General features: G+C 47.3%; 1 protein-coding gene across 1 annotated transcript in view; it reads right to left on the reverse strand.

Annotated features, from left to right (window-relative positions):
• Positions 1 to 12,747, reverse strand: part of Arsg (arylsulfatase G) — a 141,545-nt gene that overhangs the window by 30,482 nt on the left and 98,316 nt on the right. Inside the window, exons 7-8 of the mRNA XM_038328704.1 lie at positions 8,743 to 8,939; positions 7,321 to 7,401 (exon numbers count right to left, since the gene is read on the reverse strand). Of these exons, the coding sequence (XP_038184632.1) occupies positions 7,321 to 7,401; positions 8,743 to 8,939 (278 nt within the window). The remainder of the gene's footprint in view (positions 1 to 7,320; positions 7,402 to 8,742; positions 8,940 to 12,747) is intronic.

Raw genomic sequence — 12,747 nt, forward strand, 5'->3', positions numbered from 1 at the left:
AGGAGGCCAAGCTACTGAGTTTTTGTTGGCCTAAGATCTTGAGGAGGTCAGGAAGAGAGGAAGTCACGGCTGGGACTTCACTCTCCTTACCTAATTTAATCGCCCGGGAGTCAGAAAAGTACGGTCACTGCCCAGGTTTTTCCTCTGTCTCCCGGACCTTTCACTCTTTGTGATATCTTCTCTTGTCCTTTGTGGTCTCCAAGACAAGGCCACACTGGCATGCCATCTGTGACCAGGCCGCTGGCCGGACCATGTGGAAGAGGGGGCAAAGAGCAAGGTCCGACCCCTGCTCTGTACTCCGCATCAATCAACCGTAGCACCTGTGGCCTTGGTGCGCTGCAGCGACTCACACCCCCACACTTCCCTGCAGCTTCTTGAAGAGCTGGCTGGCTTTCTGGTTCCCACACTTGGACCAGGCTCTCAGACCTCATCAGCAGCTGCATGCCCAGCTTAGACGGGGTAGAAGAGACCGCCCCAAAGACCTTTCGTTTTCCCAGAACAGCCTGTGTTCTAACCACACAGCAGGCAAAACTCATCAGATTTGAAGACCCAGGTCAGATGACCTCCCTCTGCCTCCCCACTGGCTCAACTTTAAAGCCTTTAAGAGGTGATTAGCAGTTCAAGGCCAGCCTTGGGTATCTTCCTTGGGCCTTGTAAACCTTGCTTTCTCAGACAGGGTCTCTCACTTGACCTGGAACTCAGGAGGTAATAGAGAGAGGCACAAGCTTCAGGGCCCCACTTGTCTCTGGCTCCCCAGCACTGAGATGAACCATAGGTCCTAGGATAATCCAGGTCCTCATGTTTTCAAGATAAGCACTTTACTGACTGAGCCATCTCCCCAGCTTGTGTGCTTTCGAATCACAGGCTATAAGCGGACCACACCTTTATCCCTTCTGCCGCAGCAGCACAAGAACGTGGCCTGATAAGTAACAGCAAGAAAAACAAGTCCATATAAACTTCTAAGCACTTTTTGATTCCAAAAGATAGCTGTTAATTTAGATAAGCTTTACTACTTCGCCCCATGGCCCTGGGACGTTAGAAGTGTGAGCTGTATTTGGCTTTCTGTCCGGAGATACTTGTCGATGGCCCCGACAATGTATTTCAATGCATTTGTGGTTAGTTATGATTCTAATTAAAGCGGAGCCTCTTACTTGAAGCAATAAATATTTAGCCTCAGCAACCAAAACATAAACAGAACCATGATTCATAAATTTGCTTTCTTGTTCTTCCCTCCGTGGCCTCGGAAGTGAAGACATTCCACGGTGTATCACGGCAGGGGCAAGCCGACCAACACTCCCCGCTGCCTACGCCTAGGGATCACAAGCAGGCTTTCTTGGAAAAGAACTCCATGGCCATGTCTCACTGAGTCAGAAAGGCAAGCCGCTCAGCGAGAGGTGTGCCCACCCCTGCACACGATAGCATCGCCAGACAAGAGCTCACGCAAACTTGGATTCCTGAACCAGTGAGATGGGCTCAGTGGTTAGGGATGCTTGCCCACAATCCTGACGATCTGAGTTCTATCCCTGGGACCCACATGGTGGAAGGAATGAAAGAACCAACTCCTGAAGGTCGTCTTCTGACTTCCACACATGCGCTGTGTCAGTTCAAAGGATTTTCACACAGAGGCTGAAGAGCTAGCTCCATGGCTAAGGGCTCTGGTAGCCAAGTCTAATGCAGACAATCCCCAGGATCCATATGGCGGGAGGAGAGCACTGCCTCCTGCAAGTTATCATGTGACTTCCACCTGCGCACCTAGTACTACAGGGGCACACGCACACTCAAAATATAATTTTTTTTCAAAAATTTCAATTCCTGGGTTCTTCTTCCAGAAGATGAGATTGATGATTCTAATGCCAGCGACGATCTAAGACGCAGAATTTGAGAAGTATGGACTGAGGGCTGAGAAGGACACCTTTAGAGCCGGACAGATCCAAGTCCAGTTAGGGTTAGGGTGAGTCCAGAGCCACTCCTTTAACCAGTCTTGGGCGGAATGCATGAGCTCCCTCGATCTCCGTCTCTCAGCCATAAGTAGAAAATGACTGCACTTCCCTCACAGAGCTGCGGGAACACTTACATAAGATCACGGATATAAAGTCCCGAGCAAGGCATTTTGGCACAACACCTGCCACCGGTGTGGGCAAGGAAAAACTCAAGATCCCTACAGATGGAAACCCTGACCAGGGGTCCCGCCTTGGTGGCTGGCACATGAATGTAGCAGCCCTTAGAGGGGCTGGGGTATCTAATATTCTCCTTCTTAAATAATTTGGAGCCGCATGGACAAGGTCAGCTTGCCAGATCTCTGCCTGCGGCTGACAGGTGCCACTGTGTATCCCTTTATCTGGCTTGCTTGTCCAAAACTGGCATTTCTGTGTGCAATTCCTGGAAAAGCGCACTGAAGGACATCCTATACAACCTTCCAGAAAAGCGAGCTTCCTTCCTAAATATAAATACTTATCCTTGGCCAAGGATACCCATAGAATACTAGTTTCCTAAAAGCAGAGAGAAGCCAGGCTTCAGTGGGACCGAGAACTGTGGCTGTACTGAGGTGGCTTGAAGCATGACAACAGGAACATTCTACCACGCCAGTGTCCACAGGCTGGGGAAAGACAAGCTTCAGCTTCCACAGGGTTCCTACCAAGAGCCCTATCCTGACCAGACCCAGCAGCTAACATTCCTTGTCCCAACTCTACCAACTCACACACACGGTATCTCTGACCTTTCCCCCACCTTCTCTTTAATCCCACACTGGAGAGGGGGCCCAGGGCTGCTGAGAGATCTGTGTCCCAGTGGGAAGGTTACGCAACAGCCTGATAGGGTCAGATTACAGACAAGCAAGGTCTCTTAGAAGTGCGGATGATGCCAAGTTAGCAGAATGTTTTCTCATCACCAAGGGAGAGGAAGGAACACTTCTGTTCTTCAAATAAAACAAGGGAAGATTTTCCAGACAGAGGAGCAGTCAGATGGTTGGGGGGGGGGGGGGGCACCAAGGTGTAGATTCTGACACTGGTACGAGCCAGGTCAGAAAAGAGATGTGATAGGCTGGCAGTTAGGATTCTTGTACAGGCAGGTGCTGGAGTCTGGGAACTTGCAGTAAGGTAAGCCTGATTTGTATTGCACACACACACACACACACACATACACACACACACCTGTTCAGTTTCCCCTCATCCCAAGTTGGTAGGAACCACGCCAAGTAGAGCATCCTCATTCTAGCACAAGGTAAAAAGATGACTCCAGGAGACGCTGCCTCATCCCATTAGCTGAGCTGGACAGACTAGCCAAGAGAGGAAAGGGAAGATGAGGAGGGGGGCCCTGGGAACAGGGGAAGAGAGCACGTGTTTTGACGTAGCAAGCTGGCTCGGGGAGAAGGAAGCAGGCCTCCCAGGACTGTTTGTCCTATTCCGTCGTGAAAACATTGTCTTTTCTCTATTGCAGGCTCTTGAGAATGGCCTTACAGGTCTGTGTGGGTTTCCTAGGAAACCTAGATCAGGAGGAACAGGTGGTCCAAAGGGACTCAACCCTCATCACTCACAGACCTAGCTCCCTTCCAGCTGCAGGAAGGCTTACACCTGGCTTCCTAGAGTCAGTTCCCTGCAGCGTTCCAGGAAGCAAGGAAGAGGAAGCTGTGGAATCCTGGACAGAAAGCTGACAGGAGTAAGGGGGAGGGAGCGGTCACTTTTATAGAGTTTCCCAACAAAGTTTACCTTGAGATCTCTGGAAACAAGAGAATGGCACTCAGCCACCACCCCACCACCAGTTCAAGTTTTATGCCCGGGATACTGTAGCAAGTCACCAAAGTTATCAGGAAGTCTTGCCCAAAGCAGCGTAACAGCCCCAGCCCTGAGCAATTTCCCAAGACAAGAGCTCAGGACATTCAGAGGTCAGCCATGGGTTGTCTGTCTGGCACTTTTGTTAGAAAGTCCTTCCCAGGCCTTGTTCCAGTCTAAACCTAGTTCTCCCTTCAGAGAAGGAAGCCCAGGTTGCTTCTGCTTATGAATAAAGAAACTGAGTCTCATGGGGGTTAGTGGTAGAAGTCACATGCTCCAGGCTGGGTGTCTGTTAAATGACCCCATGTGACCCTATTCATCCTGTAATGAAGAGGGTTTACCACCTTCCAACACGGAAGAACTAAGTTTCCAGCCCCTATTGCATAGCTCAGTTGCTATTCGAGCCCAAGCAAAGCTTCCAAGACCATAGGCCTTTTTATCTTCCCACCCCTCCTCCCACTGATGTAGAACAATTCAGATGGTCACGGGGTGGGGGTGGGGGCTAATGGTGATGTTTACCTTGACAACCGCGGAGTTCAGAGAAACAACACAGGATTTTCCAGACAGTTAAGCAATGATCAGGTTTTGAAAGGTGGGGGCAGCTACAGTCACATGAGCTGATCATCTGACCCTCGCCCATCACCAGCTGACCTGGGGCAAAGCCTCCCCGTCCTACTAGGAAGTGAGTAGGAATACAGACTTCAAGTTCTCTTCCAACTCTGGTATTCTTTGAATGTTGAAGATCCTAAGTCTGCTTCTCTTGTGAACGATGCTTGGCTTACTGGATAGGCTAGCCTGTGATCTCAGCACCCGCGGCTAAAGCAGGAGGAACCTGAGAGTTCAAGGTCAGCTGGGGATTCACAGAAAACACACACACAGGAGGAGTTCACACTTGCTGCTAGGAACCATGTTCTTGTAAGTCACACAGTTAACAATCCAGGGAACCAAGGCATTTTTTTTTTTATGTTGCGGTTATTATTGTTGTTGTTATTTGTTTTTGGCTTTTTGAGACAGTCTGCCTACATAGCCCAGGCTGACTCTGAACTCACTAGGGAGCCCAGCTTGGTCTTCACCTGGTGGCAATCTTTCTGCCTCAGTCTCCTGAGTACTGAAATTAAAAACCATTGCACCACCATGCCCAACTCGGGGAATCACAGGTCCAGAGAAAGAAGCAACAGATTCAGGTAGCATAATCAACAATAGTCTAGGCGGGTGGTTCTCAAGGTGACCAGTGATATCAGCATTGTCCTAGTGTACCACAAGAATGCAAAGCCACTGTCATCAATTGATGACCTCTTGAGTAGAAACTTCATTTCAGCAAGATCCCCATAGGCTCTTGTTGTGTCTATACAACCTAGCCTGAGAAGTGATATTATAGACCATGATTCCTTCAGGTCAGAGTCAAGTACTCCTCCTGGCATACAATAGATGCTCAACAAATAGGAAGAACAGGAAACAGCAGGTACTCAACAAGTGCTCAGACAAGGAAGGAAGGGCAGGACTGGGCTTGTTTTTAGTGTTGTTTTGAGACAGTGTCTCACCTAGCCCAGCCGGCCTAGAACTTACTAGATAGATAAGGGTGAGCATGATCTTTGGATCCCCCTGCCTCCACTTCTGAGTGCTGAGATTACAGGCATCTGCCACCACACTTGGTTTATGTGATGCTGGGGACTGAAGAAAGGACCAAGCTACATGGTAGGCAAGCATCCTACTGACCAAACTACACACTAGGCAAGCACCCTACTGACTGAGCTACACACTAGGCAAGCACCCTACTTACCGAGCTACACACTAGGCAAGCACCCTACTGACTGAGCTACACACTAGGCAAGCACCCTACTGACCGAGCTACACACTAGGCAAACACCCTACTGACCGAGCTACACACTAGGCGAGCATCCTACTGACCGAGCTACACACTAGGCGAGCACCCTACTGACCGAGCTACACACTAGGCGAGCACCCTACTGACCGAGCTACACACTAGGCAAGCACCCCATTGACTGAGCTACACACTAGGCAAGTACCCCATTGACTGGGCTACACACTAGGCGAGCACCCTACTGACTGAGCTACATCCCCACTCCACTTTCTACAGGTTTAATATGTTTATTGCTGTATGTCAAACTCACATGTGCTGAGCGAGCAACCTACCACTGAGCTAAACCTCCAATCCCTCTTTGACATCTTTATGAAACAACAGATTGCCATGGGAAAGAGGGATGGGAATCACACGGAAACTCCCTCTTAAACCCAGAAAAAAATCACTGCTAATCTTCTGTAGTTTTGCTACCTCATTCAAGATTTTTCTAAGACATACGCTTACTTTTATATAATGAAGCTATACTTTGGAGAGTGCATAAAGTACATGCACAGACATTGCATATGATTTTATAGCTTGTTTCACTCACTGAGAAATATTTCCTGTAAATATTTCCAAGCCAACAAATGCCCATCAGTTCATGGATTCTTTGGTGTCCCTCTAAATGGTTAACTCCTTCAAACACGCCCCTCAACTGAGTACTTGAAGTGTATCTGGCTAGCTCTTTAACCTTCTGTGACAAGCATCATGTATACGCACTGTGCCCTTGGCTAATTAGCTCCCGAAAACAAACACTTCCAGGAGGAGGCTGTGCATCAAAAGGCACACATACCTGTCCCCAGTGTGGCTGCCCCCTCAGAAGCTAAGATCCTTCCTTGCTGAGAACTTTTCCAGAGCAGATGGGAACTGAGCTCCAGGCTCAAGTATGTTTACACAGAGCCAGCAGTGGCTGTAGGGGGCCACTGGGTAATGCAGGGATAGCACCAACTTTGACTACGTTGGCAAGCATGGTGTCTTCTCACCAACTGTGTAACCTTGGGACAAGTGACTTGATTCCTTTGGGATTCTATCCTCATCTATAAAAGATGCCATTGCTAGTTACCTTTCACGATCACAAGGTTTAGAGACGACAGATATAATAGCCTTGCAGAGGACCAGCTATACTGGCACACACATTTAAAACCCCTTTCCAGAAGCAGAGGCAGGAGAATCTCTGCCAGGGTGAATTTGAGGCCTGCCAGGGCTACATAGTGAGTTCTAAGCCAGCCAGGGCTACAGTGTGAGACCCTGTCAAACAAAACAACAGCAACGACCAACCCCAGCCTTACAGAGCTTTGCACTAAGTAGTTCTTGAATGGATGATGTGATGTAATGGTTGAATGGGGAGGGGTGGGGAAGAGAAGAAAATGAACAGAGGAAGAAAACACAGGCAACTGAATGAATGAAGACAAATCATATTGATTGGACAGTTTATGGACTGGTTTTTCAGGACGAAGGCTGGTCCTTTTAGAGACAGAAAGAGATGGCCCATAATGAACACACAGTTTCTCTCCATACCAATGTGTTTCTTCCCTGAGAGTTGATGACTGGTGAGCCACTATGTCCCTGGTTCATAACAGTGTCCTGAAGGCCAGGACACAAGACTGTTGTCCCCAAGACAAAACCCCACACCCAGCCAGTACTCAGCTTCCCAAGAGAGACATGACCCCACTGAATGAGCTTCTCTAATACCTTGATGGGTTTGCCACAGTCCGAAGAAGGGACCCATGCTGCCTGCCAGCTCACACTTCTGAGCCCATGGGCCATTGTCTCCTAGAAACCAGAAAAAGGAACAAGAGATGGTCAGGGGGTCTCTGGGACACTTTTTCTGAACCCCTCTCTGGTCAGAATCCTGTGCACAGCAGGGATCAGACAGAAAGACAAATATGATCACTCAGACAGCAGAGCAAACTTGATCGCTATATTTGAAATGTTTCTTGTAGGCATGGGCGTCAGTGTATGGCTACTCCTACCCCGTATAGCCACGGATCCCACTTCCTATGCTTCCCAAGTGTGGGGCTTGCATATTGCCACTCAGCTACAACTATCTCCGTGATCCCATCTCTACTAGGCTCTAAGAGAAAGGGGGGCTTGTTCTGACCCAATGAGCTCCATCCTTAACCTCTGCTCCCACACCCCACTTTGGTGGGGTTAGCAATCCATTACTGTTGTCATTGGTGTCAGCCCAACCACTGTCCTTGATGCACCTAGAACTCCAATACGCACATCACCAAGCATCCTTGATGCACCTAGAACCCCACATACGCACCTCACTAAGCATCCTTGATGCACCTAGAATGCCACATATGCACATTACCAAGCATCCTTGATGCACCTAGAACTCCACATACGCACATCACTAAGCATCCTTGATGCACCTAGAACTCCACATACACCATCTTTCAACCTTACAATATACAGTGGAGTCGATTCAATTCTCCCATTAGTATATATTAAAAGCCAGGTTTTAATTTGATCCAAAGCAGCTGCCACTCTTCTGCATAGAGACCTGAGACATAAAATATCTGTGCAACAACCTCCCACATGCATACAAACTTTTGGATTTTTCTGAGACACAATCTTGTTATATATACCCCAGACTATGCTCAAATTCACTCTACAGCCCACCCTGGCCTTGAGCTGGAGATCTTCTTGCCTTTAGACTCTAAAGTGCTAGAATTCTATAAAGAGCTGTGCATTGGCATGCCTGGCTATGTGTGAGCCCTTTAAAGGGATCATTAGTTCAGTTCTGGAGCCTGACTAAAGATTTGACTGGTAATAACCGCTCTCATTGGGACCACAGAGGAGATGGCCAAGGACTACACAAGCTCACAATGTGAAATCACTCTAACAAGGACGAATAGTCTACAGGCACTAGTCAACATCTATGCGGCCAGCAAAGCACATGTTCTGTCAGTACAAATCCTTTTCCATGACTCAGTCATGGAGAACTCAATAGACAACATACTCAGCATCCAGGCAATCATCAGGGACCCAAGTTCACAGTGAGCCCCTCCCTGTTAAAGAAACCACATGACTGGGCTCTGCTCTCCATGGAGCCTGTGCAGTTATCTACTAGATCCCAGCCAGTTCAGGTGGACATTTCTACTTTACCTGTAAACCAGAGGAGCGTGTTTTCTTTTGCCACATGGTCAACTTTGTCCTTGATCTGCCCTACCAGACTGTCCATCTCCCGGAGACCTGCATGGTACGCCCTTCGGTTCCATGGGTTTTCCGACAGCAGAGTCACAGACAAAGGCACATGCATGTGGGCCAGGCCCACATACAGCAGGAAGGGTCTTCCATGGGTGCTGGAAAATAATGGGAAGCCTCAGAGGTTCTGCGGGAGGCTGCTCTTGTCCAGGGTCTCAACAGGTTTTTTTTTAATCTCAGAGAAAACACCCCACCACCCCGCCATAGGACCTGCCCTGCAGGTTCAAGCATAATGCATTTGTCTACAGTCTTCTAGGAAATGTAGAAGTCAACTGGCTAGCTGATTGGAAAAGTACTGTACCATAATGACAGCTCGTATTCTGTGATAGCAAGAGCTACTACACAGGACTGTTGCCTAAGTCCATCCTCAGGGTAAACCCCTATTGTCCCTTTCGGACAATGAATCAGAAACTTGGAGGAATTTAAGGACTTCCTTCAGGTTATACACCTGGTAACAGACAGGGTGAATTTCAATTCATCTGCCAGAAGCAAACCTGCGTTCTTTGCCGCTCTTCAGAATCCAAGCATCCAGACACTGTGTTAATTCTAGTGGCCCTCAACCTTCCTAATGCTGTGACCCTTTAATACTGTCCCTCATGTTGTGGTGACCCCCAACCATAGAATTATTTCATTGCTACTTCATAACTGTCATTTTTCTGTTGTTATAAAATCGTAACATATATATCTGATATCCAGGATATCTAATATGCAACCTCTGTAAAAGGTTCATTTGACCCCCAAAGGGGTCATGACCTTAGGTTGAGAACCACTGTTCTAGAAAATATAGCCACAATGAATCCCTTGATATGTGTGACCATGGGGGCATTTAATTTAGATCAAGGCTCTGTTCTATAATAAACCTAGAAAATTTGTGGTGAAAGGCCTGAGGCACCTGGGGTGGCCTCCTAGCAAAGACTCCACGGTCTCATGGGGGCAGGCCTACTTACTTAGAAAATTGAGGTAGGAAGGTCACAAGTTCAAGGCCTGAGGGAGCTACAAGGTGAGTTTAAGACCAGCCTAGTGTAGTGATGAGGCTGTTGGCCAGCCTGCTTTTCGTCCCACCCAGCTCCTGGCCGCCTGACTAGCTCAGCCCCAGAAATAACAACACACAAATTGTATTCTTTTAAACACTGCCTGGCCCATGATTTTCAGCCTCTTACTCACATCTTGACTAACCCATATTGAATAATCTGTGTAACACCACAAAGTGGTGTCTTACCAGGAAAGATTCAGCACGCCTGACCTGGTGGCTGGTTTCATCGCATCTGGCATCTCTCTGAGGAGAGGCACGGCGGTCTGACTAACTTAGGAGAGGCGTGGCATCTGACTGAGCCATCTACCTCACTTCCTTCTTCCTATTCTGTCTACTCCACCCACCTAAGGGCTGACCAAGGCAGTTTCTTTATTAAAACAGAAGACCCTCCCACATCAGCCCAGGAAACTTACTGAGCGCTTGTCTAAAAATGAAAAATAAAAAATGGCCTGGGGATGTACTTAGGGGGTAGTATGTTTGCTTGATATACAAGGCCTGAAGTTAAACCTCCATTACTGTTACCCTACCCCATCTGACCCTGACGCCCTCTTCTGGCCTCCTCTGGCACTGTATACTCATGGTGCATATACATACATGCAGGCAAACACTCATATATACAATAAAAATATTTTTTAAAAAAAGCTGTTTGATCCAGGTGGTGGTGGCACACACTTTTAGTCAGAGGTGTACAGAGGCAGGTAGCTCTCAAGCTTGAGGCCAGCCTGGTCTACAAAGCGAGTTCCAGGAGAGCAGAGGCTACAAAGAGAAACCCTGTCTCAAAAAAAACAAAAGAAAAGAAAAAGAAAAAAGCTGTTTGAGTTGCTGACTTGAGTATTTTTTTTCTTTTTTAAATCACTTGATGGATTAATTAATTAATCACTTGGCTTACCATCAGGACAGACTTCCCAATCATTTCTAAAATGGTGTTAAATATGCTTTTGTCACTTTGTACTACATATTTGTATGAAGTGGTATTTTCAACAAGAGTATAGGACTGTAGCCGGGCGGTGGTGGCGCACGCCTTTAATCCCAGCACTCGGGAGGCAGAGGCAGGCGGATCTCTGAGTTCGAGGCCAGCCTGGTCTACAAGAGCTAGCTCCAGGACAGGCTCTAGAAACTACAGGGAAACCCTGTCTCGAAAAACCAAAAAAAAAAAAAAAAGAGTATAGGACTGTAACATCAATGAACTCTGAAGAGGCTCTATGCCATAGAGGATTTAAATCTTCATGTAAAAATAAACAAACACAGTTCATCTTTAATGAATGGTAAAAATTACATATATGCCACAGAATTGCTTGGAAATAATCTTTCTGTGGCTTATTATCTGGAAAAGTCTGGCTTATGGACCTATATTATACACCTATATAGCTGGGATGTTGTAAGATTTTCCTGGGGTGGGGCTGGAGAGACAGCTCAGTGGGTAAGAATGGTTAGCTCTTCTATAGCCCACATTGGGCATCTCACATCTGCAGATAACTCTCTCTCGGTCCATGGCATCAATAGCTATTCTAACAGGCTTCCTACTCCCTGGTGATCTGTTTCAGAGTCCTCTTGACTCACCACCTCCCCACCTCCCCTAATTTAAAACCTAACAGTGGTGCACACCTGTAATCCAGCACTCAATGGCTACAGGCAGGAAGACCAGAACTGTAAATGTCACACTCGACTACATATTGAGTTCAAGGCCAGCATGTGATATAAGACCTTGTCTCAAAAATTAAATAGATGATACATACATAAATAGATAGATGATAGATAGATAGATAGATAGATAGATAGATAGATAGATAGATAGATAGATGGAGAGCAACTGAGGAAAAGTCCTGATGTCAACTTCTGGCCTTTGCATTCATGTGCATATTCTCTCTCTCTCTCTCTCTCTCTCTCTCTCTCTCTCTCTCTCTCTCTCTCTCTCTCTCCCTCCCTCCCTCTCTCCCTCCCTCCCTCCCTTTTTCCCTTTTCCCTCTCCCTTTCCTCTCTCCATGGAGGAGTGCTGCTTACTGGTTTGCTCTTCATGGCTTGCTCAGCCTGCTTTCTTTCTTTCTTTCTTTCTTTCTTTCTTTCTTCCTTCCTTCCTTCCTTTCTTTCTTTCTTTCTTTCTTTTTTTCATTTTATTTGCACTGGTGTTTTATCTGCATGTATGTGTGAGGGTGTGAGATCTTGGAGTTACAGACAGCTGTTAGCTGCCATGTGGATGCTGGGAATTGAACCCGGGTCCTCTGGAAGAGCAGTCAGTGCTCTTAACCGCTGAGCCATCTCTCCAGCCCCCAGCCTGCTTTCTTACAGCACCCAGGCCCACCAGGCAGAGATGGTACCATCCACAATGGCCTGGGATCTCCTCCATCAATCACTAATTAAGAAAATGCCCTCAAGGCTTGTCTACAGCCTGATCTTGCGGAGGAATTTTCTTAATTGAGGTTCCCTCCTCTCAGATGATTTTAGCTTGTGTCAAGTTGACATAAAATTATCCATCACAGATGTGAGCAAATCCAGGGGGCTTTTCTGTTTCAGTGAGAAAGTCATGGCTGAATCGGCAAGTCAAATCTCAAAGAAACCTGCATGCCCTATGATTAACCCTTCTGTGAAGTTAAAAAGTCAATGGACTCAACACCTCTCACTTTGAAAAATTGGCCAACTCTTCTTTGTTTGCTATGGAGAAAACATTAATTGATTTGTCTCTTAATGAGTCCCTTAATTGACGGGTGCCAGGCTCCACCGCCCCTGCAGAGCAAGAATTACACAGTCCCCAGCCCCAGCCAGCTGCCATCCCTCCTGCCAGAAGGCTAAAACTGTAAAGCAACAGGAAACAGCCCTCCCCAAACATGAACTATCTGCCTGTCACAGGGCAAAGGGAACTAGGGCCTTTTCACAGC

This window comes from Arvicola amphibius, chromosome 4, assembly GCF_903992535.2.
Source record: "Arvicola amphibius chromosome 4, mArvAmp1.2, whole genome shotgun sequence".
NCBI classification, from domain to species: Eukaryota; Metazoa; Chordata; class Mammalia; order Rodentia; family Cricetidae; genus Arvicola; species Arvicola amphibius.